The 25,810-nt window shown below is 40.6% G+C and overlaps 1 protein-coding gene across 1 annotated transcript; it reads right to left on the bottom strand.

Annotated features, from left to right (window-relative positions):
• Nucleotides 1-2,838: 2,838 nt before the first annotated feature.
• Nucleotides 2,839-24,540, bottom strand: LOC136752624 (beta-1,3-galactosyltransferase 2-like). Its single transcript, XM_066708107.1, has 2 exons — nt 24,284-24,540; nt 2,839-5,978 (listed from the first exon to the last, which is right to left on the bottom strand). Exon 2 carries the CDS (start codon nt 5,963-5,965, stop codon nt 4,910-4,912), a length of 1,056 nt encoding a protein of 351 aa, XP_066564204.1. The 5' UTR covers nt 5,966-5,978; nt 24,284-24,540; the 3' UTR covers nt 2,839-4,909.
• Nucleotides 24,541-25,810: the final 1,270 nt, after the last annotated feature.

The following is a 25,810-nucleotide window of genomic DNA, read 5'->3' as shown; positions in this document are numbered from 1 at the left end:
TACAGTTTAGAGCTCATGTAACTTGAAATATACATTTTTTACTGACGCTATACATGCAATAACATATTTTCCTATTGATTTGTTCATTTTTGTACTTCTGTTTATGAGGGCCCGTTCAATTCAAACGATTCAAACAATTCAACTCATATACCAAAATATACATATATATATATATATATATATATATATATATATATATATAGCATATGGCACAAAAATATATACAGTGGGGGAAAAAAGTGTTTGATCCCCTGCTGATTTTGTACGTTTGCCCACTGACAAAGAAATGATTAGTCTATAATTTTAATGGTAGGTGTATTTTAACAGTGAGAGACAGAATAACAACAAAAAAATCCAGAAAAACCCATTTCAAAGAAGTTATAAATTGATTTGCATGTTAATGAGGGAAATAAGTATTTGACCCCTTCGACTTAGTACTTGGTGGCAAAATCCTTGTTGGCAATCACAGAGGTCAGACGTTTCTTGTAGTTGGCCACCAGGTTTGCACACATCTCAGGAGGGATTTTGTCCCACTCCTCTTTGCAGATCCTCTCCAAGTCATTAAGGTTTCGAGGATGACGTTTGTCAACTCGAACCTTCAGCTCCTCCACAGATTTTCTATGGGATTAAGGTCTGGAGACTGGCTAGGCCACTCCAGGACGTTAATGTGCTTCTTCTTGAGCCACTCCTTTGTTGCCTTGGCTGTGTGTTTTGGGTGATTGTCATGCTGGAATACCCATCCACGACCCATTTTCAATGCCCTGGCTGAGGGAAGGAGGTTCTCACCCAAGATTTGATGGTACATGGCCCAGCCCATCGTCCCTTTGATGCGGTGCAGTTGTCCAATCCCCTTAGCAGAAAAACACCCCCAAAGCATAATGTTTCCACCTCCATGTTTTTCAGTGGGGATGGTGTTCTTGGGGTCATTCCTCCTCCTCCAAACACAGCGAGTTGAGTTGATGCCGAAGAGCTCGATTTTGGTCTCACCTGACCACAACACTTTCACTCAGTTCTCCTCTGAATCACTCAGATGTTCATTGGCAAACTGTACATGTGCTTTCTTGAGCAGGGGGACCTTGCGGGCGCTGCAGGATTTCATTCCTTCACGGCGTAGTGTGTTACCAATTGTTTTCTTGGTGACTATGGTCCCAGCTGCCTTGAGATCATTAACAAGATCCTGCCATGTAGTTCTGGGCTGATTCCTAACCGTTCTCATGATCATTGAAACTTCACGAGGTGAGATCTTGCATGGAGCCCAAGACCGAGGGAGACTGACAGTTATTTTGTGTTTCTTCCATTTGCGAATAATCGCACCAGCTGTTGTCACCTTCTCACCAAGCTGCTTGGCGATGGTCTTGTAGCCCATTCCAGCCTTGTGTAGGTCTACAATCTTGTCCCTGACATCCTTGGACAGCTCTTTGGTCTTGGCCATGGTGGAGAGTTTGGAATCTGATTGATTGATTGCTTCTGTGGACAGGTGTCTTTTATATAGGTAATGAGCTGAGATTAGGAGCACTCCCTTTAAGATACTTTTCAAATACTTTTTTCCCTCACTGTACCAAAGTGGGTATTTCATATAGCAGGAAAAATATGTCACTCTGCAAAAATATATATATACCATATATATATATATATATATATATATATATATATACCATATATATATATATATATATATATATATATATATATATATGTCATGTTGCAAAAAAAAAAAAAAAAAGTCTCGGCAGCACAAGCTATTCAAAGGGACTTAGATAATATTCAGTTGTGGGCCGACGCCTGGCAGATGCGGACAAGTGCAAGGTATTACATGCAGGTATATAATACAATATGGGAGGAATAGAACTAGATGAAGTAAAGCATGAGAAAGTGAAGAGTCCACATAGACTCCTAGGTCTTTCTCCATCCAAACAATGTGGGGAAGCAATAAAAAAAGGCAAACAGAATGTTAGGGTATGTTGTCAAAAGTGTAGAATTGAGAACAAGGGCAGTAATGTTCAGACTGTACAATGCACTAGTTAGAGCTCATCTGGATACTGTGTACAGTTCCGGGCTCCACACTTCAAGAAAGATATCGCTGCTCTAGAGGCAGTTCAGAGGAGAGCAATCAGACTTATTCCAGGTCTGAAGGGAATGTCCTACTGAGAGACTGAGGGAACTGAACCTTTTCACCCTGGAACAGAGGAGACTACGTGGGGACTTGATCCAAGTCTTCAAAATCATGAAAGGCATCAACCACATCAATCCAGAGGATCTTTTCCAGATCAGCAGGGACACACACACCCAGGGACACAAATACAAATTGGGTTTCAGGGCATTCAAGACGGATAACAGGAGACACATCTTCACACAGAGAGTTGTCACAATCTGGAATAATAATCAAATGTTATCCACAATACACAATCACAGCAAGGGCGATTACCAGGGCACAAAGTCTGTTAGTCCCAGGAGTATTTTTAACCAGTTAAAACTGCCTTTAATTGGTCTGGGCAAATAAAATGTTGAACCAATACAAAAGCTAAAAGTAGAAAAATAAACTAAATATACTAAAATCCTAACTAAAACTAAGCCCAAAACCAACCCCCCTAATCCCACGAGTTTACTAACAGTAATATATAAAGAAGAAATAATAAATAGTCCCAATGCACAGTCCTCTATACGGTGATGAAGATCCTCACAATCCTCTCCAAATAGACTCGCTCATCCACGTGTAGCGTAAGGTACACTTATAAATTTCAATTAAAGAAGTGAATTTATAGTATCACCTTATCACGAATCCTGGAATCTTGTAGAACTCAATTTCTGTAATAATTGGACACAGACACCAATTCCAAAGATATAAATTGTCAAATTTATTCAAAAACAAAGACTAAATGTAGCACTACACTAATTATACAAAAGGGAAAAAACTAATTAAAATTCAACTCTAGATCAACAAATCAAAGACAAATCACTTCCGTGACCAAATCAAAGACCATGGGATCGCATATGATAACACACAAATCGTTAAACAAAAAAGGTTATAAACACATTGACTACAATACCGGTTAGTAAGACGAAGGTGAGTCTCTCATTAGTATTGTTAGTCAGACATTAAATAACTATGCAGGTTAGTATTTATGTCAGGTAACTTCTCGTTATATATATATATATATATATATCAGTCTCATTTACGTTTAGGTGCCGAGAAAGATCCTATCATTACTTTTTACCACAATTTCCTTTAACTGATTATTATTCAATGATTAAGGATAGGCAGGGCCACCTATAATCTGGTGTCTATTAACTTGTGTCAATTTCAGACTAAACAGTTAAACAGGAATGAGAAGATATTTCTCGGCGTTGACAAATTTTATTTCTAAAATTATCAACAAAACAGTTTAATGCAACACACATTTATATTTAAGCAAAACTAAATGATATTACACATTCTAGAGTTATGAATCACAAACTCCAAACTGTTAAACTTATCTGAACTTCGTCGCAGAGAGGCCTCTCTGGCTTCGGGCTCAGATAACAGCACACGGCACGAGGTCCGTGTGGTTTGGATCAAAGGCAGTCCGGTTCGGCTTTGTCCAAGAACTTCCACTCAGTCGATGCACCTGGAAGTTGGGGTTTCGCGAATGTAGAGTCTTTTCCAAACAGATTTTCCACTGGTTTGAAGGCTCCAAGGTTGTGCATAAAATCTTCTTTGTAAGCAGGGTTTCCACCGTAGTCGCTTGAAGACAAAGTCTTTGAGGAAAGCAGGGCCCTGTTCGTTCCAAGGGTCAAGTTTCTTAAGACTCAAATAGCTATTTAAATGACTGAACACTTTCGTATTCAGTCGACTTAGTCAATTGTCCAGCTGTAAAACTCCACTGATCAGGTGGGCACAGGCGGGCATGCGCAGTCTGTAAAGTTCTTTATTTAATAAAGTCCTTTAAAAGAATTCTTCGTACGACTCAATCTCCTTCTCCCAGTTTAACTCTTCTGTTGCCGGCAAAGACTTGGTTGGTTTCTGGTTCCGGTTCGGGCAACAGAGCTACAGGTTGAGCTGTGGCAGCAAGTTTCTGGTTCAGGTGAGAGAGAGAGAGAAAGAGACTGTGCGCTGTTCTTTATAGTCTGTCAGATCAATAGGTGATTGGTTTTTGAGTTTTTGAGATTGGATTTCAGCCCCCAGTGTCCTATTGGAGGGGGGCTTGATTTATGACTGATGTCAATCCATGCCATCTTTTGGAAATGCCGGTTGGCCCGGGTTCGTAGCTCTATGTCGGGATTTGGTTCTCGTCCACTTCAAAGAGTTTTTTATTACCTACAGGCCCCTTTCTCCAGACATCTCATAGCAGGATTCCAAACTATTTGGCCTATTCTCGGTGCCATCCTCCCCAAAACTGTCACTTTGTGTGTGTTCAAACATAAGTGAAAACAATCAATCAACTAGTAATAATAAAGTTATTAGTGCACATGAAAGCAATAGAGAATTACACAGAACCCCTGGCACCCTCTTGTGACACTTATTTTCTTATATTTCCTATTCAAACTCATTTCATGTATGTTATCATGGAAAACAAGGACATTTGTAAGTGACGCCAAACTTTTGAATGGTAGTGTATGTTGCAAATGAATCTTCATTAAAAACTGTCTGGTGGCTCCAGAGTGTCACATTGTTTAATTATTATTTTTTGTTTCTGTTTTGGGACAATTTGCGAAAAATTACTTTGCAAAGGGGAACAACAACAGTGTCTTGCCCAAGTTTAAGTCAATGACCTTCTGGTTCCAATTCCAGAGCCCTAACCATTGCTCACAATGTGATCATCAACAAATATTAAAACCTGTGGTACACACACTTAGCACTTGTTCCAGATTGAAATAAATAAATAAATAAATAAACTACTGTGTCCATCCCCACACTTGCCTGCCTGTTTGTCTAACAGTGAGCACCAGGCTTTTGAAAATCACTCCAGTAATCTAGAAATTCAGTGATGTTGATATCCGTCATAAGAATAATGTTGGAAAACTGGCAGCGATCATAGGGGAAAGGATAGAGATGGAAGTAGGATCTCCTTGGGGGATAGGATGGCTTAATTTTCAGTGCCTCCAAGCACATTCCCACATAGACATCTTCTAAGAAAAAAGGCTTGACACTTTGGGACTTGTTCAAAATTTTCTTAACCAGGTCCACAGACAAGACATAGCCAATCCCTGAGACATACAAGGGATATGTGCTGTAGGGATACACCTCTTTAGGCACATACCACTTTGAACTTTTGTCTCTTCTAACTCTTCCACCTTCTATGACCACCCCTGTGATGTAGTCCTGCTTGACACGTACCGCTCGGGGGTCCAAAAGACCATTGACCAGCTTGTCTACATTGAGAAATGAATCTGTGTCAATCTTCATAGTGTAGGAAGCTGTTGGGCAGTAGGAGACCAGCCAGTCCAGCATCATCATGGTCTTGATGGTCAGGTTGCGGTAACTGTCCACAAAATCCTTCTGGATGATATCACGGTGCTCTCGGCTCTCCCTCTCCAACTTTCCCTGGATGTGAGGGGCCTGTTGCCCAGAGGATAGGCCTACATAGAAGATCCGGAGGATGTTCACCCCTGGGACCAAGCTCTCATTGCCCCAGGTCTTTCTGATGATGTCTCTTACACCGTGGTTGTCTGGAGCAACTGGGACCATGAGGACCAAGAAGGGAATCTTTCCCTTGCACTTGTCTGGCTCATTGAGGATGTAGGTGTACTTATATGGATACACTATATCAATCAGCCCATGCCAAGGTGGTGGAGTGTTGGTGGTCAAGGTGCTCAAGGTGCTCAAGGTAACATTTTCTACAGCTTGCACTTTTTGCTTGTTCAGCCACCATGTGATCACCTTTAGATTCCACTTATTAAAGAATAACTGGGTTACAATAATGCCAGCAATCACCAACAGAAAAAGGGTAATGAAGGAAACTGGAAATCTTCTCCTAACTCCTGCCATCTTCTCTTTCCGGCTGTGGAAACAGAAGACACGGTTAACAGATAACATGGAATATCTTACGTCTTATAAAAGTGCCAGAGTGCAAAACTGCAGGGGAGTATGGTATACTGTTTCAATGATAACTGTAAGATTTTGTATATAAACAGATTACATGGATTGTCTCTGTGACAGTTGCTATTTTTTCATAAAGCCAGACAAATTCCTTCGAGTTAAACAACATGTTTAGATGTTTGATTTAGGAGAATTCTAAAACTGTAGTTTAGGCAATGAGGATCCCCGTTTTTTAAATAATCCCTGAAATTTAAAATATAAAGGGTTTGTATTCTTAGCCTCAGAAAATGTTACAGCTGAGAGACTACAAGTCAAGTATATGTTTATTGTTGGCAGTCATTTTCTTTTTGTATATTGCAGTCATGTAGGTTCCATCTACTTTATTGCTTTATTGTTGTTTGTTCACTGTAAAGCTGTGTATTCTTGCCTGAAATGATGTATGAAATGAACACTGTATGATATGCGTTGCATACTTGCATATCTGCTTTTCCAGTGTTAGTGGCTGCAACCTGCTTTTCTTTTTCTGAAACTTTTGTCAGATAATAACATACCTGATGCTTTTTTCTGTCTGTGACTCAAATTCATGACAAACAGGAGGCCTGAGTTATGACTTCTTACCAGTGCATGTCTCTTCTAGACAATAGAGAGCACAGTTATTTAATATTAGACATGCACACATGCAACACATCAGTCTTACAGCGATGTCCTGTTGGCAGCCACAAGTCATCAGTCAAGATGCAAGGTTGCAAGTCGGAAGCACTGCCCAAAGAGTAGGGGTTTCTGTGCACTTCCATAGGAATCAGATCGAAACGTTACTGTATCAAAGCTGACATTGGCCCCTGTGCCCGTCACACAGGTCCCTTCCCACATCCTGTTTGTATAAGGATCTTCCTCTTTTGCCTCTTCACTAGACTCCAGAACATGAGCTCTGTGTCTTGTATTTCGTCTGGCTGGCGTCACTTCATAGTGTTGTTCACCACCGTTTTCACAACATCTCATCTCTGTCTTGTGTGTGTATTAGTTATTATTGATAGCTAATTCCGATTCTGTTCTGTCCACACATTGGAGGTCCGGCTTCGTTTTTGGTTTCAGTTTTTGCTCATGAGTAGAGCTTTTTAAAAATAATAGTCTTGTTAATATATTGCCTTATATTATCCCCACTACTTGCTACGTTGGTTTTTGTCCACAGGACTTTTTCCTCCACAGCGGGAGCATCAGCAGCGGCAGTAAAATCCGAAGCCTGGCTGCCCGACCTAAGCCTCGGCCTGATGTAAGAGATCTCACACGTGTGAAGTGCTCCTCTGCCGGCTTGCGCCTGCAATACAGCCCGCAGCTGCAGCTATAGGAGGTCTTGCTCTCTCAGCTTGCTGGGATTGAGCTTTGCTATGATTCATTGTCCGTGTGTGCAGCCTCAGTCTTAGGCTCCGTTTCGGCTGGTGGCCTACTACCCTTGGACCCCAGACCCGCTTCATCCGGTGTCTCAGGAACCCCCGGCACACACAGTGTGATTAAGGCTATTGGCCTAGGCAGCAATTGTATCCCACACTCCGATGTCTGTATACACAGTGTTCTGTCCAGCAACAGCAAAGTTGCATGCGGTTTGGTGTTGCAGTGCCCCCGTGTCCACTAGCGTTTCTGGGTGGAGACACACTTACAGTGGTCAGTCCCACTATATGCTCCACTTGTTGCAGTGGCATCCCAGTTGCTGTGTGTCCCCTGGTTCTCGCACTGACCACCGCACCTTGCTTTCCTGGAGTGGGGAGGTCCTCTGAGTGGGATTTCTTGACAGTCTGTCGGACGTGGTAGTAGCCACTATTCAGTCAGCGAGAGCTCCCTCTATGAGGTTGCAGTATTCCTGCTGCTGGCACAGTGTTAATGTTGGCAGCTATTTTAGATTTAGTCTTACTCTTTTGACTAAAATGCTTATTCATTTTTGTCACATTTTAGTCATTTCATCTTTCATTAGTTTTACTTAATATTAGACAATGGAAACCCCTGTAATTTTAGTCTGGTTTTAGTCAATGTAATTTTAGTCCACATCTTTTTATTTTTTTATTTCAATCTCACCGTTATTCATTATGTCTGATACCTGATGTTTACATCAGTTAGTGGATGGATGCAAAACATAAACATATTGATTTATTTATTTTGAAATGGATTTGAAATTGTATATACAAACAGCTATTGTAAACTTCATGGACAGTCGGGTCCCCTTCATGTTGTGCAGATTTCCTTAGTTCTGCACAGAGCTGCAGAATCCCACCAATCCCATTGGTGCAGCAGCGGACATCTGCACAGAACTGTGATAAGCTGCGCTACAGTAACACGATGACCTAGTCAACGTAAGCATACTTATGGTTAGACCATGAAACAGCTTCCTCACCAGCTGCCTCGCAAAGCACTGTAATTTATGTTAATTGATCTTGTATTTAATTTTTGTTTAGTTACATTTTAGCAGAGGTGGAAAGAGTACTGAAAAATCCTACTCAAGTAGAAGTACTGTTACTTTGATAAAATTTTACTCAAGTAGAAGTAAAAGTACTGGTTTAAAAAACTACTCAAGTAAAAGTAAAAATAGGCTAATTTAAAAAGTACTTGGAGTAGAAATTACATAGTTACTTTTAACGAAGTGTTGTCACATGATCTCTAAGCAAACACTAACACACATATATACACACACACAGGTGGGTGACAAATTAAAGAAGAAACCTGAATAAATGAGTGGAGAAATATAACAAATGCAGATGCCTACAAACAGGTGTACAGCTTGATACATTTAAGCAATTAACATCCTATCATGCTCCGTTTCATGTATAAAAATGCTGAGTAGGCCCAGTTGACCTCGATTTTTGATCAAGATGGTGAGAGGAAAGGATCTAAGCGATTTTGAAAGAGGGGTCATTATTGGGGTAAAAATGGCAGGAGCTTCAGTCACAAAGATGCTCAACTGGCTAGTGTTCTCAACAAGTGGGTAAGTGAATGTGTGGGACACCAAGAAAACGGTACAGGCTGGCTGCTGGACCCCTACAGTGAGGGGGTCTGGAGGCTCTGTTATGCTGTGGGGGGCATTTTCCTGGCATGGTTTGGGTCCATTTGTCCCCTTAGAGCATTGGTTCCCAACCCTGGTCCTGGAGGACCCCCTACCCTGATGGTTTTTGTTCCAACAGAGCTCTCAATTATTTAATTGAACCTTAATTGAAGTAAACATCTGCTTATAGTTTTTAAATTGGGTAGTAAAAGTTTTTTTTTTAATAATGAAAAGGCTCTGAGTTAGGAAATTATTAGTTCAATTAAGGGTTCAATTAAGTAATTGCGAGCTTGGAGATATGGAGAGATATGTAACAATAAAGTAACCATTATTATAATCTAAAGTTTGTATTATTATTATTTCTACATGGCTGTAGCTGATATTTAAATAAATAAATACAAATAAAATACCACCTTACATAGAACACAAATAAATGTTGATATAACTTTATTAGTTTATTGTGGACAGACTAAAACGGATGACAAAACGGAATACCCATAGACTACAATGGGGAAAACAGAAGGACATGTTACAGCAATGTTATGATGATGGAGAGTTAATGCGATGATATAGATTGGACAGAAATGTTGTTTGTTAATGAACTGGTCATTAACTGGTCCGGTGTGATGCCAAATCCATCGCCCCTACCCTAGTGGGCAATTGATGTTGAAAAGACATCAAATCGACATCAAACATTGACGTCAAAACACAGGTCAAATATGCAAATCAAACTGATGTCAAAACTTGATGTCCATTTAACATCCACACACTGTCCTATCCTTGACCACCAAAATAACGACACAAAAGTAATAAAATGTTAGAAAAGTTGTATTCATCAAGCTACAAATTCAAAAATACAAACATAAACTGGATTTTGTATCCCCTGAAGGGACTACAGTGCATGTAAAAGAAAGTTTAAAAATACTATGGACTATAATGGAAAAAAGATAGATGATTTAGGCCTATGAATGGATTAAGATAGATGGATGAATGCTACCTATTCTGAATCTGAACACAGATCAATTGCTGTCCAGCCCTTTTGGCATCCCATACCCCCATATCTGTCGGGAGCAGACCGGAGATGGTTCTTCATGTGTTTTTTTTATATCAGCCTCTGACAATGCTGGTTTTGACTGCTGGACAGCACCTGAATGAAGATGGAGCAACTTGTATCACTCATTTTAAGACATTATAAAGTACAGCATCAACTGAATGTGCTGCTCCTCTCTCTGTCCCTCACTGCAATGACTGCAGACAAAAAGCGGGAAAGCTAAGCTAAAACCTAGGCTACAGGGGGAAGCAGGACCTCACGCTCGCAGGGCTGTACTGGCGACTTTTAGAAAATATCAAGGGTTTGTCCAAAAAGTCGTATTTGTTCTTATTTGAAAATAAATACTAAATCTAGGGACAAAGTCAACATTGCATGCATGTTTCAAAGTCAGTGCTATAGGTTACAGACCTTCCCCCTACCCCAGATTAGTTGGTTTAATTTTAGCGCCACCAGTTAACAGTCTCTCTTCTTACTCTGACGCGAATCTGTTCTAGTCGGCATATATAGAAGAAATATACATGAGATAGCACACAATTAAAAAAACGTTAATACACATATCATATTCAGCGGCGGCTAAAGCTATAGCTCTCTAGCCTACCATAACAAACCTTTTTTTTAGCATGTTGCTCTACACTCACCTAAAGGATTATTAGGAACACCTGTTCAATTTCTCATTAATGCAATTATCTAACCAACCAATCACATGGCAGTTGCTTCAATGCATTTAGGGGTGTGGTCCTGGTCAAGACAATCTCCTGAACTCCAAACTGAATGTCTGAATGGGAAAGAAAGGTGATTTAAGCAATTTTGAGCGTGGCATGGTTGTTGGTGCCAGGCGGGCCGGTCTGAGTATTTCACAATCTGCTCAGTTACTGGGATTTTCACGCACAACCATTTCTAGGGTTTACAAAGAATGGTGTGAAAAGGGAAAAACATCCAGTATGTGGCAGTCCTGTGTTGGCGAAAATGCCTTGTTGATGCTAGAGGTCAGAGGAGAATGGGCCGACTGATTCAAGCTGATAGAAGAGCAACTTTGACTGAAATAAGCACTCGTTACAACCGAGGTATGCAGCAAAGCATTTGTGAAGCCACAACACGTACAACCTTGAGGCGGATGGGCTACAACAGCAGAAGACCCCACCGGGTACCACTCATCTCCACTACAAACAGGAAAAGAGGCTACAATTTGCACAAGCTCACCAAAATTGGACAGTTGAAGACTGGAAAAATGTTGCCTGGTCTGATGAGTCTCGATTTCTGTTGAGACATTCAGATGGTAGAGTCAGAATTTGGCGTAAACAGAATGAGAACATGGATCCATCATGCCTTGTTACCACTGTGCAGGCTGGTGGTGGTGGTGTAATGGTGTGGGGGATGTTTTCTTGGCACACTTTAGGCCCCTTAGTGCCAATTGGGCATCGTTTAAATGCCACGGCCTACCTGAGCATTGTTTCTGACCATGTCCATCCCTTTATGACCACCATGTACCCATCCTCTGATGGCTACTTCCAGCAGGATAATGCACCATGTCACAAAGGTCGAATCATCTCAAATTGGTTTCTTGAACATGACAATGAGTTCACTGTACTAAACTGGCCCCCACAGTCACCAGATCTCAACCCAATAGAGCATCTTTGGGATGTGGTGGAACGGGAGCTTCGTGCCCTGGATGTGCATCCCACAAATCTCCATCAACTGCAAGATGCTATCCTATCAATATGGGCCAACATTTCTAAAGAATGCTTTCAGCACCTTGTTGAATCAATGCCACGTAGAATTAAGGCAGTTCTGAAGGCGAAAGGGGGTCAAACACAGTATTAGTATGGTGTTCCTAATAATCCTTTAGGTGAGTGTATATAACCAGCAAAACATTACCTCAGTGAAAATGTACATGTTCAAATGAGCTACTCTCTGTTTCTAACTAGCATTTTATTTTAAAGTTTAAATTACCTTCACACACAGTGTACAGCTCCGAACCGCAACAATGTTTCCAAAAGTAAGAAACGAAATCCAATAGTGATGGGTCATTCATGAACGAGTCGCCTCTAAAGCCGGCTCGCATATCAGAAGAGCCAAAGCTATTTATAACAATATTTAAAAATTAAAATATGAATAATCAAAAGATTTAATAGAATTAACTAATTCAAACAACGAAAAAAGAAATAAAATAATATAGGCCTGAATGCTCGAGCGCACACATGCGTTCTGACTGTCTGCTCAGACTAACAGCCTGAACTGTCGTTCCTGTCAATCAGACACGCATTCAACCAATGAAAAGATACGAGAGGGCGGGCTATTATGCAGTGGCATCGTTAGACCTGAGTTTCCGGGGTTTAAGCTACACACAGTTCCAAAGGAGATGTGCCAAATGGATATGTTTTTGAGGCCTCAGTTAAGAAAAAATGCTAATTAAACTTAATCAAGCTACAGAAAAATTCATATTATGCCAAAAAATTATATAAATCCTAATTAAACATACTAATCATTGATGTCAATGTGATGTCTATATGACATCAATTTGACATCTAAAATCACACATTGATTTGATGTAAATTGAACGTCAAACATATTGGCCTACATTAAACCAATTTCAGTGTGGGATTAACTTCCCATTTTCACCCAGTTACCACTGGAAGAAATTGCCATCCAAACTGAATTTAAATTAAAAGCCTATTAAAACCAAACCGCTCAACGAAAACTCATGAAACTTCATACAGTGATAGATGGCTATGTAGTGCTATGCCAAAAGCAATATGGAGGCCATATGTCACATGGTCTGGTGGCCATAGTGACTTAAGTGACACATTTTGGAAAATCTATAAAAATCTTCTTCTAAGAAACCACAGACGGGACAGATGTGAAACTTGGTGTGTGATATTATGTTATAGCCTATATTCAGATTTGTTCAAGACAAGTCGATAAGTCACATGGTTTGGCAGCCATATTGGATTGGCCAAGAATCTTCAAAGATCTTCTTCTCCGAAACGGTTGGTCCGATTGATATGAAATGTTCTACACGTGACCTTGGCTAGCTCCTCTATCAGATTTGTTCAAGGCAAGTTGTTTGAAGAAACAAGATGGCCGCCATGAGCCAATCAAATTTCAGAGATGGTCAAGTTGGAAATAAATGCATATGGTGCAGTATGGAACTAAGTTAGAATGTATTGTACTGTTTAATACTTGACAGGATTGATCCCATGAGCAAAATGGTGTTCAATGTCCATTATTATTATTATTATTATTATTATTATTATTATTATTATTATTATTATTATACTCATTTTTTCTTCTCTTCCATCAGAATATGTTCAAATGCCTATAACTTTTGAACCGATGTCTAAAAAGTCACCAAACTTGGCATGGATGTAGGAGTCTATGGCATGGTCACTCGACCACAAAATGGCGGCATCATGTAACACGGTTTGGCAGCCATCTTGATTGTAGTCCAAACAAGAAATGTCAGTTTTCAAACATTGTTTTCTCAGGAACGGTAAAGAGTTGAGATATGATACTTACAGAACGTACTGTGCTTATGTTAGTACTTGATTTGGCTATTTCCAAAAATGTATAAGTCACACGGTATGGCAACCATTTTGGATTATGCTGAAAACACTTCAACCTTGATTTCTCATAAACCCTTAAACTGGCTGATGTGTGCTTTGGTATACAGTATCTTTGGACTGTGTTCTATAGATATTCTTAATGAAAAGTTCCTACATAAAAAAAACATGGCAGTAATTAACAAAAGATTTTGACTTACTTTAAATTCTGTAAAACCTGCAGCAGTTCTAAGCTTTACAAGTTTTTAGATTGATGTACACAAACGAGACTTGTAGAATAAAATGTTTACTAATTTATTATGATACCAGAGCTATTGATATTATAACTAATTTAATTAAAAATGATACATTTAAATCAAATCCGGGTAGTTGATTTTTTTAGATTAATACTGGCTTGTACTTTAACATATTTGACCACAAGAGGGGGAACTTGACCATGAAAACCGATTTTGTCAAAATGTGCCTTCAACTGATTTATATGATTAGGAGTCTGAAACCATACATGTCTTGACTGGAATCACCTGGAAGCCTCATTATTGTCGTTTCTCTGCCGTTATTTTCAAAAGCTTATACAAACAATACACTTGATACAGTGATACACAGCAGTGTAGAGTGATGCCATATGCAATATGGAATCTATATGTCAGATGGGCTGGTGGCCAGTTTGGTTTAAGTGACACATTTTGGACAATTTTCAAACATCTTCTTCTCTGAAACCACTAAACGATTGATGTGGAATTTTGTACACATGCCCTTGGCTAGATCCTCCATCAGATTTGTTAAAGGCAATATGATTGATGAAACGAGATGGTTGCCATGAGCCAATTCAATTTGAGGAATGTTTAAATTGCAGTTTTGAAGTACATTATAATGTGTTAGAATTAATGGCACTGCGTAGATGTGTACTTGGCCCCCTGAATTGCTGCTTGCAGCTTTATTTATTTATTTATTTATTTATTTATTTATTTATTTATTTATTATTATGTATTTGTTAGCAGACGCTCATATCCAGGGCGACTTTCAGAACATAAGAGCATTGCTGCGTGTCTGACAACAGGGACAATGCAACAGTGATTTGGGACCATCATCCCAGACTTCATTAATAAGCACAATTTCCCATCAAACCATTAACCTGAGATCGTCCGACAGTTTATTGATCTGCCCATGACTGCGCTGCAAATACCCCCAAAACAACCGCTTTCATAATAAATAGGCTAGCCCATAGTCATTGTTTTTTTAAACAAGAATAAAAGTAAAAATATGCCACAAAATGAATGAAAATGTATGCGCGGTGACGAATGCATGCTAACTCTAACTTGTATTTTATTCAATACAGTAAAAGTGTCTGAAATATCGAATTGGTGTAAATCCCTTAATGCATCAATACAAAAAAATACAAATAAAAGGCTGAGTTATCTTAGTATATTCGTATAGTTGTATTTTCGTTTCTGCTTGTCTACATGTGATCTTGTGTTTTTTTTTTTGTTTTTTTTACAATGTATCTGTGCTGTGTGTAGACTCTGAATGAGTTTGATTTTGATGGTTAAATAGGGTTTCAAAGATGCAGTCGCCTCGGTGCTGATTATTATTGCTATGTATTTCTCCACTTTTACTCCACGCTTGGGAATGCCCACATCCAGTGACGTCAACGTTCAGTTCCAAAACTGGTGGAAAAGCGGGCCGGTGCGCACAAAGATCAGCTGGATCCCAGACCGAGCACCGGCTCCTGCTCCAGCACCGGAACCATGTCGGTGGAAAAGCGCAAAGAAAGACACATGAAAGTACAGGTGAGAGGCAGCCATCTTGTTGTTTTACTAGTTTCAGACAAGTCTTAGCATTACTCATTTTGTTTTAAGTTTTTCCTAAATTGAAGTTAGCATTGTCTATAGTTTGCCTAAACTGAAGTCAATTCATTTCAGCTGCTGAGTTGGTGAAAGTAAACAAGTTGTAGAAGGGAGATGTTGTCTAGGTCTAGCAGGAATTTTGTTGCAGGAGGAGCCAGGTGTGGCTAGTTAGGTGTGAATTGGGGGTTTGTAGACAAAAGCTACTTAAAGCAGCTGTTGAGAGAGCTGCGCTGTTTCTCGGTCACAAAAGTTAAGCAGTCGACTAGGCAACAGGAACCAAGGGACTTAAAAAAACAACAACTAACATTTAGAAGCATGTGGCCACTACAGTGTCAGGTTTAATTTGTGAACGTTGTCAACAGGTTGAAATCCTAGAGACCAAGATTCATGATCTTGAGGCTCAGCTTGTCGATCTGCACTGTATTAGGGATATAGAAGAATTTGTCAATCAGCCCATGAGAGAGATGGTGTGCACGCCAAAACCTAGGAGAGTTGAGACCCCAGAGCAGGACAGCGTAGAGAACTGCTGGGTTACAGTAGGTCATAACCACAGAATAGGGCGTGCACAACCCCTAGATACACCCCAAGAGCTAGTATTGCCCAACAGGTTCCAACTGCTGGACACCGAGTTGGACAATGACAGCTTAGAGGGTGATGGGGGGCAGTTGAGCACCAGAGCACCATGGTGCCCACTCCCCCCCAGAAGAGGGAGGTAGTTATAGTAGGAGACTCAATTCTTAGAGGTGTAGATCACACAGTGTGTTCTAGTGACAAGGAGACCCGCATGGTATCTTGCTTGCCTTGCCTGTGTCGATTAATGGAGTGAGGTTGTTAGTGCAGTTCCACAGGGATCAGTACTAGGGCCTTTGCTTTTTCTAATCTATATTAATGATGTGGACTCTAGTTAGCAAACTTGTCAAATTTGCCGATGATACAAAAATAGGTGGCTCAGCAGATACAATCTCGGCAGCACAGACTATTCAAAGGGACTTAGATAACATTCAGTTGTGGGCCGACACCTGGCAGATGAAATTCAATGTGGACAAGTGCAAGGTAATACACGCAGGTAACAAAAATGTCCACTATAATTACACTATGGGAGGAATAGAAATAGATGAAGTATTGCATGAGAAAGACCTAGTAGTCTATGTGGACTCCTCACTTTCTCCATCCAAACAGTGTGGGGAAACAATAAAAAAGGCAAACAGAATGCTAGGGTATATTGTCAAAATTGTAGAATTTTAAACAAGGGAAGTAATGTTAAGACTGTACAATGCACTAGTTAGACCTCATCTGGAATACTGTGTGCAGTTTTGGGCACCACACTTCAAGAAATATATCGCTGCTCTAGAGGCAGTTCAGAGGAGAGCAACCAGACTTATTCCAGGTCTGAAGGGAATGTCCTACTCGGAGAGACTGAGGGAACTGAACCTTTTCACCCTGGAACAGAGGAGACTACGTGGGGGTAGGGATGCACGATTATGGCCAAAATGATAATCACGATTATTTTGATCAATATTGAGATCACGATTATTTAGCACGATTATTCATTGATTTTAGGGACAATATATTTTTATTGCACTTTCACATTTAAATAAACAGACCATTGCTTTCGCTTCCATGTTGTACATCAAAATAAGACTGGTCCTTAAAGTGCATCATCTCCTAGCAGCGAAATATAAATAAAATTGTACCCAAAATATAGGCTAACTAAAAATAAATATGCCATCACAGAATGCAACCAAATGAAAACAATTCAGGCCTATGCAGAAAAGGCAATAACATAGTGTTTACAGGGTTTTGGCAAGAAACACCAGCCTGTCAACATTTTCTGGCTTGAGTGACGAGCGAAGCAGGGGGGTGTACTACGAAGGGAGTTTAACCTACTCAGAGTTAACTCAGGGTTATCAAGGAAAGTCAGGGTTGACAAACTGATTGCCTAAACTGGTGTTAACCAGTACTATGACAGTGATTAAGATGTCGGTTAGTTGACTCGGTGTTAACTGGAGTTAGTGCATGTTCCCGTGAAAGGGGCGTGTGTGCAGCGCATGCTCTGTGTCTGTAGTGTGCACAGTGTCTGTGCGGTGGACTGTCCCCGGAATAATGCAGCTGATAATGTCAGAAATGAGTGTTTCAAAATAATTTAGGCTAGCCTACATGTCAGATCAAATACCTGAACACTGATACTGTGAAATGACTTCCTATTCAGATAATCCCCCTCATGTTCTCCCAGGGGTGCTCTAATGGGGATATGCGTACAGTCAATTGCACCAATCACCCTCGTGATGTATGTATATAGGCCCAGCCTATGCTTATTAAAATAGAACAAGTATTTTTATCTTTGATCTTTAGAAGGCTTAAATGGCCAGGGAACACAACAAATGCATCCAGCAGTTCAGTGAGAGCAAGTGCCACCTTGCAAGCTGCACGGCAGACAGTATTGCTGCTCAGAGGTTCAGCATCACCGATGGGATACATGAAGTGTCCGCTGGCAAAATACCGCACAGCAATACACACTGTCTGTTCAACAGTGAGGGGATCACTAAGGCGAGTGCCATTGAGACGTCTGGCCCTAGAAGCGGCAAAGACACTGAATTCCCTCGGATGAGAATCGCAATCTTTCATAGAGAGCATCATCGGGGTGAGCTAGAGGAGTTGCCCGGTCTCTACACACCCTCGCCCTGCGGAGTGAGCCTCTCACAACCCGGGCCCAGTGTCGATTGGGTCCCGACAAGACTGTGGAGGAGAGGCGGTGCTTATACAGGGTAACACAGAGTTAACCACGAACATGCCCTGCTCGGAGCAATGCAGAGATGCGCGTATATTGCCATGACAGCAGACCTCGGGTAAAACTTATCCACCTCTTGTAGTGCGGGTAAACCGGGAAGTTACACCCGACCTCGCAAAGTTACCTGGATAAGTCAGTTACCTCGCTTCGTAGTACACCCCTCAGGTCACTACATCTGTTGTATATTACTCTTCTACTCTGGACTGCAGCCGCAACAGCCAGGAAATAGTTGCACAGGCTGTCGCTGGAGGGTGCGCGCGCAGCCAGATCGCCCCCTCGTGGCTGGCTGTAAGTTTATGAAGCGCTTGATTTGATGTGGCAGAGTTTTCTATGAGTGGAGCACGCATTTTAAACGTCAATACCGCAGTCGATCATGTTCATTTAATTGTGGGAAGCCAAAATCGTAATCAAGATCAATATTTAATTAATTGTGCAGCCCTACCTGAGGGCTTGATTCAAGTCCTCAAAATAATGAAAGGCATTGACTACATCAAACCAGAGGAGCTTTTCCAGATCAGCAGTATTTACATTTAAAAATAGACTGGATAGGATCCTTGGATCACTTAGTTATTAATGGACACCAAACGAGCATGATGGGTCGTTTGTAAACTTTCTTTATGTTCTTATGTTCTATATATATAGTCATTCCAGGCCTGTTATTCCATAGAAAGCAGCTGTCATTCCATGTCATTCCACTTTTATTTTTTAGATTAGGTTATTTTAAAGAAAGCGTATTCAGGATTTTAGGATTCCTGTGTGGGATTTGGAGATATAGACTGTCCTTCTGTCATTGGGCATTCCATTTTGTCATTCATTTTAGTCTGTCCACCGTATTTTACAGTTTTGATATAAATCAGGAAAATCAAATGTCACCATTTTTTAACATTGCGATGATAAGACCTATAACTCGGTTTAGATTAAACTGTGTATACTACGTGAAAAAGGTACCTTGTAGGAGTATATCCTTACCAATAGTTGAATTATGTGCGGCATTGGCTTCATTATCACGTTTTGCCACAAAGCTCGTCAAATGTTTGCTCACTAATAGGGGTGTAACGATTCCACACATTTTCCATTTGGTTCAATTTTCAATTGTAGTTGTTATTTTTCTTCACACACTCGTCTCCAAATTAATAACCTTTCTTGATATAAATCGAACAATTATTTTAACACTGCCAGACAAGAAATTAACAATATTATTACTAACAGTAAATGAACAGTAAGGGCTTATGAAACGCACTTTAATGGAGTAAAGTAGTTCTAGATTTGCATGAACAGTTTTTCTGGAGTTTCATGATTGAATTCCAAGTACTGTTAGAAACTCGCTGAGCCGATCAGAGGACAGACAGACTGTGATTCTTCAATTGCGTATTAAAATTGCACATAAACAAGAAAAATAAAAAGAAATAACTAATAAATAACTTTACACAATACATTGTATAAATCGGTATGCACATATCTTAGCAGACATATACAATTATAAAACAAAGAACCAGTTATAAAATTAGCAGGAAAATGAAATATTACATAGTCTATAATATTACGCAACGTGAAAGTGCTTTGAAATAGCTCCGTCTATGGTCAGCCAAATTATAATTTAGAGACATCTCTAACTGCATTTAAAGATATCTCTAAATCATTTAAAGATATCTATAAATGATTTAGAGATATCTGCAAATCATTTAGAGATATCTTCAAATGACTTCCTGTATTTTGGCTGAGATTATCACTTCCTGTTTCCTTATTCAGTTACTTAGAAATGAATGAACAAGTTAACAGGAAGTGATCATCTTGGGCTACATACAGGAAGTGATTTGAAGATATCTCTAATTGATTTGCAGATATCTTTAAATGAATTACAGGTATCTCTAAACGATCATTTGGCTTGCCATATCGCCCCGCCTCTAACTACGTGATCATTGGATTCAAGAGTCACTCAAGTGAGTGGAGACGTTGTAGTTCAGCCAGGTGAGGGATTATCGTTTATTGCGACAGACAGATAATGTGTTATTAAAATAACTTGTTAACATTTATTAGGGTTTGTTAGCTGACAGTTGCAGGTTAATGCAGATGGCTTAAGGGATAGCGCTCACAAGGCTAGTTTACACAGCGAGCTGTCCAGCGCTTGTCGCCCGATCAAATCAGTCGTGTGGTCCGTCGTTGAACCATAAACACGCAGCGATGCTCCAGCTACTCAACTTGCATGTTTCCATGTGTCCGGATTGATAGGAAAAAATATTGTTGATTGATAGTGATATTGATTGATATATCTCCGGGCACTCCGGTTTCCTCCCACCGTCCAAGGACATACAGGTTAGGTTATTTGGCCTCGCTAAATTGCCCTGTAGGTATATGTGTCTGTGTGTTGCCAGCGATGGCCTGACCTCCCGTCCTGGGTGTATTCCTGCCTTGCGCCCTGTGCCTGCCGGGACCGGCTCCGGAGCCGCGGAGGAGCTCAGGGGAGTAGTTTGTGTGGAGAGTGTTGGGTGAGAGGGTCGCTCCAGCCTGAAGACTGTGCGCAATAAAAGTTCCTGTTGTGGTTAGCCCTGCGTCCTGTCCATCATTCCTGCCGTTGGTGGCGATGTGTAACAACGATATGGCAAACAAAAAGCCCGTATCGTTACAATATATATATATAAAAGCTTGGAGGTGCATTCGTGTAAGGTCTATTATATAAAAAAAAGATAGGTCTGCAAACCGTGATCTCTAAACACAAGAATGTACTTCATTAATTTGTTGACGTTGTAGTGTTGGTATGTTAGTTGATTTGGCAATATCATTTATTTATTTATTTATTTATTTTTAATATATGGCATCTGGACATTCTTCGGTCCAGGAGGACGTATTTCATGGCGAGCAATGAAGCAGAAGTAAGGTGGTTAAGGATGTGGGAAAATAATGACTTTTAATTACTTATCATAGTCATAATTACTGACTTTTTAATTACCTGGATCAAAGTGTTTCAGAATTATAATATGACAGAAAAGGAAAGAGGAGCAACAAACACGTGAACACACACACAGCCGGCTACTGCTGTTTATTCTGTATTCGCTGGACTCGAGCGCTCAGTCTGAGTGAGGTCTGGACAGGAAGAGTCAATCGTTTAGTCAGGTACACTGTATAAATTAGATAGATATACAGGTCTTATACATTTTGTATTTCGATATTATGACTGGAAAGCATTGCCACAAGGACGCTAATGATATTTTCATTGCAGCTCACATTGCTAAACTGCAATTGAATGAAAATGTATACAAACTGAAAAAGAAAAACATATTCGGTCAATTACAGCTGTAATTGCAAGATATTCCTTTATAAAACAGTCACAACCTCTATAGTTAATTTGAAATTGTGACTATAAAAAGTCGTGATAATATTGGGACAATAATACAAGAATCTGACACGAGATGCGTGGGAGTTGACAGGTCTGCTGTTATTATGCCATTTCCATACGTCTTCTAATAATGTATTTTTACATAGATATTAATTTAACAGAGTTGTTGTGTTAGAAAAGTATTCATCAATTGCATCAATTACAACGTATTAATTTATGGGGAAACGATTCGCCATAGAGATGCACGTTTTGCTGCGTAGCCGAGATTCTGCTGCAAGAGAAATATGCGTTTTTTTGCATTGCGTCTTTGCTGGCGTGCCTGGTCTTGAACAATGGAAAGGACGTTACTGTGTGTCATCATACCTAGAGAATATATCTTTTTTACCCAACCACAGACCGTGACTTTATGAATATCTAGCCATTCCAATGAAATCCTTTTATTGACGTGCAGAAACCCAGAGAAGGGAGTTGCACTGAAGACAAATGGTTCTTATCAAACTGGTTCTCTGGGTGCCATATTGCAACCCTGAGCCAGTTTGATAAGAACCAGTTTTCTCTAGACATTGATTGATAGGCTTGATTTATCCAATAAACCCCCTTTATATTAAACATTACATACGTTTTCCCCGGTTTATCGGTTTTCCTAACGAGTTGTCAGGTAGAAACCAAATGTCCACTCATCCCGGGACAGACATTATCTTTATCTCCTGTCTGGTCTGCATAAAACTGCCTTCACTTTGTAACTTTTCTAAGACTGTTCTTGAGATTGCCTCTTGAACCCCTTCTATGCAGCTGCTTGTAAGAAAAGCATTTTGATTGGAAATCTCTCTCTCTCTGGATTTCTTCGACTCTTCGGTACGCATTGTTAAGACGGAAGAAACATCTGTGTATCCTCGTAGCTGATTCTTGGTTTTACTCTAAATGTATAGTTATGTGAGTTTATACCATTTAAGCATTTGTGCACAGAGCCACCCGCTCCAGTTGTAAATGTGAAGGGCTTGTCACTTCCATGACGTCTTTTAGTCTCTTCAATAAACCCAGACTCACAAGCCTAGTTTATGTAAATAAGCACTTAAGCAGGGGCGTTTAGATCAAATTTCAAAAAGGGCTTTTTTTGGCTGCTATAATAATTACAAAATATTTGTAAAACATAACAATACAAAATTAACTTATTTAGTCTAATTAAAGTAAGGTCAATATGTTGCTTTGTTTATTATTTGTTTATTGTTTTAACTTGATTTCTGTTCAGTAATTCTAGTTAACCAATGTTGTTTCAGACACTGGTTGATTAAACCCTGTATAGATAGCGGGCGGGTGGGGTGAATTTGACTGACTTGCTTAAACCTCTGTGCGACCTGAACCCCAATGATACAGACTTTTAGGACTCGAGTCCAGAACTCAGCTTCTAATATGGAAAAATAAAGAAAAAAAAACAATTATCTAGCAATTATAACCTTTATTTTGTTTTTTAATGTGTTTATTACTGTTCTCAAAATGTTACTGGAATGCAGATTTGATGGCGCCTCTGTAGCTTTAGGCTTATTAACATAAAATACCCGTTGTATTATTTGCTACTCAGACATTGAACACAATTGGGAGTTGCTTATGATTAATATGAACTCGGTTGTCAGTTTTGTATTTTACCCCATGTCTGCCTTAGAACAGTAACCTATACCCGCAATTCTGTACTCCTTCAATCCACTTGTGCGTTCATGACTGCACACACGACCTGGGGTGGGGATGCCAAATATTACAACACGTATACTTAAATATTTCGCTATACTGAGAAGACGTTTAGTATACCTGTTGTAATATTTTGCACCCCTTGGTGTGCATGCGCCAAATCAGTCTAAAGCGGGCTGTGCAAGTGCAAATCAAGGTGATTGCTAGGGGATTCACAATATCCAGGGGGTGCAGGATTCGACATAACACGTGTTCACTTTGAGACAGACTCCTTAAATGAGAGAAATTAACCTGATAATTACTTACACATTCACTCAAATTAATAATTGTTCTTAATTATCATGCACGGCAAACAATAGTATAATAATAATAATAATAATAATAATAATAATAATAATAATGGATAATCAAATTGTCATAACGTGCAATTATACTCTCCCAATCAATAACTTTGCTTAGCTGTTCGGAGGCAGGATGTTGAACTGATCATCGAAATGCACAGTCATTCAGCAACCGGAATAATTTTAGCAAAGATTTAGGGATAATTAACACGTTTATTAATTTAAATTTAGCAGCTTCTTTTAAATCCCGTTCTGTCTCGACATGGCCCGGAATTGTGCAGCCAGGTGACAACCCTACACATCACAGAAAGAGGTGCGTCTCCCAGCTCCGGAATTCTGTACAAAATAACTAGTCTCTCGTTTCGTCTCTTTAAGTGTACGTTTTTTAGGGTCATAATAATGCACCCCACCTTAATATAGTGGTGATTCCTCTGCAAAACTTTTTTTTTTACTTTCTCCGAAAATGTGAGTGATGGGATGGGGAGCATCTTCCATCATATGAACTAGAAACAACTAATACTAGTGGAATGTGTAATGGCTTATTATATGCATGTTCTCTATATTGGATTAAAAAAAAACATTTATTAAATAGCTGTATTAAATCACATTTAACAGGTACAATAAATAACACTACTTACCAAATTTAATGTTATGGATGAGCCTGCCAAACTGAGCAAAGATGTTCGATTTCAGGTGTGATAGTTGACAATGTACAATCAATTTGTTTGAGTGCTTTGTTGCTTTAGAGACTTAGTTGGAAAATCTAGTTTGGCATTCCTCCCAAAATTGCTATCTACATTCCATGTCAACATGTTTCTCTTGAAGTGTCTGTATCATGCTTTCTCTGTAGAGTAACTTGCTATTTTAAGGTTGTCGCAACAACAAGTACATTATTAAGTACAAACATTAACAAAATATATTGCAACAGTAGTTATCTTTCAAGTCGGGTGCACTGCCCAAGGGGCTACAAATAGTACACTTTAAAAATAATAGTCGTGTTTATATATTGCCTTATACTGTATAGTCCGACTGTTTGCTGTGTTGTTTTTTTGTCCACAGGGCTTATTCCTCCACAGCAGGAGCACTAGTAGCGGCAGTAAAATCCGTGGCCTGGCTGTAGGAGATCTCTCTCTCGGTTAGCTGAGAACGAGCACTGTTTTAGCCCTCCTCGTACATGCGTGTAAGTCCCGCTACGGCTGGTGGTCTACTACGCTTGGGCCCCCTCGGACCCCGGATTCCGCGTTACCTGGTGTCCCCGAAAACCCTGGCACACAAGGTGTGGTTAAGCCTACGGGCCTACGCGGTGCTTGTTTCTGGTGCTCGGCATACACAGAATTCAGTCCGGCAACAGCAAGGTTGCATTTGGTTGGAGTGTAGTGCCACCGTGTACATAAACAGCGGAGAGCCTGCTAGGTGCTCCACTTGTCGTGGAGGCGTTTTAGTTATTGTGTGCCCCTGGTGCAAACACTGACCGGTGTCTCCGTTGCACGTTTCCCTGTATACGCGCGTGTGCGCTCAGTGATGAGCTCCTCTTTCCCCTGCCATTGTGCCGCTTGCTGTCAACGCACCTTGCCTGTCTGGAGTGGGGAGGTCCTATGCCCCGTCTGTCTGTGCACCGACAGCGGGTGCAATTTGGCTGCAACCTCCGGGTCCGCTACGATGAGTCCAGAGGTCGCTGCAATCGCCACCGTGCCTGAAGGTCTCCCACTACGGAGAGTGACGGGGGGCCTCGGGGGCGCTGGATCTCCGCCTCTCCAGGGTTGCGCCTCCCGTGCTTGTGTCTCCACTTGCCACGGCAGCTGTGCCCCCCCGCCTGCTGTGCCAATGCATGCACGTGACCGACAGGGAAGAGCGGTAGAGCGACACACACGGGCTCCATCCCCTTCTTCTGGGTTGTCCCCTGCTACACCTTCGGCAGCAGAGGTCAGGCTTCGCGGGCAGGGAGCGTGATGAGGCCATCCTTGCCTTAAACAGCAGGATGGACCAACAGGTGCCGCCCCCCCCACACCTTGACGCTCCACCGTCGGCTCACACCACACCACTGGAGTCCGAGGGGAGTCTGTCTGCCCCATCTCAGGATGAGGGCAGTAGACGGGCCACCTGGGAGGAGGACCGCCTGTCTCTGGGTCCGCACACGGTTGCACACACCCCTCCTCCTTTGTTGA

The sequence above is a fragment of the Amia ocellicauda genome, chromosome 7 (genome assembly GCF_036373705.1).
Source record: "Amia ocellicauda isolate fAmiCal2 chromosome 7, fAmiCal2.hap1, whole genome shotgun sequence".
Classification (NCBI taxonomy): domain Eukaryota; kingdom Metazoa; phylum Chordata; class Actinopteri; order Amiiformes; family Amiidae; genus Amia; species Amia ocellicauda.
Note: the sequence above shows the minus strand (reverse complement) of the source record. Positions and strands in the feature narration are given on the sequence as shown.

What these genes read in the sequence shown, in the direction of transcription:
- LOC136752624 (XM_066708107.1), bottom strand. Translation starts at nt 5,965, where the DNA reads ATGGCAGGAGTTAGGAGAAGATTTCCAGTTTCCTTCATTACCCTTTTT.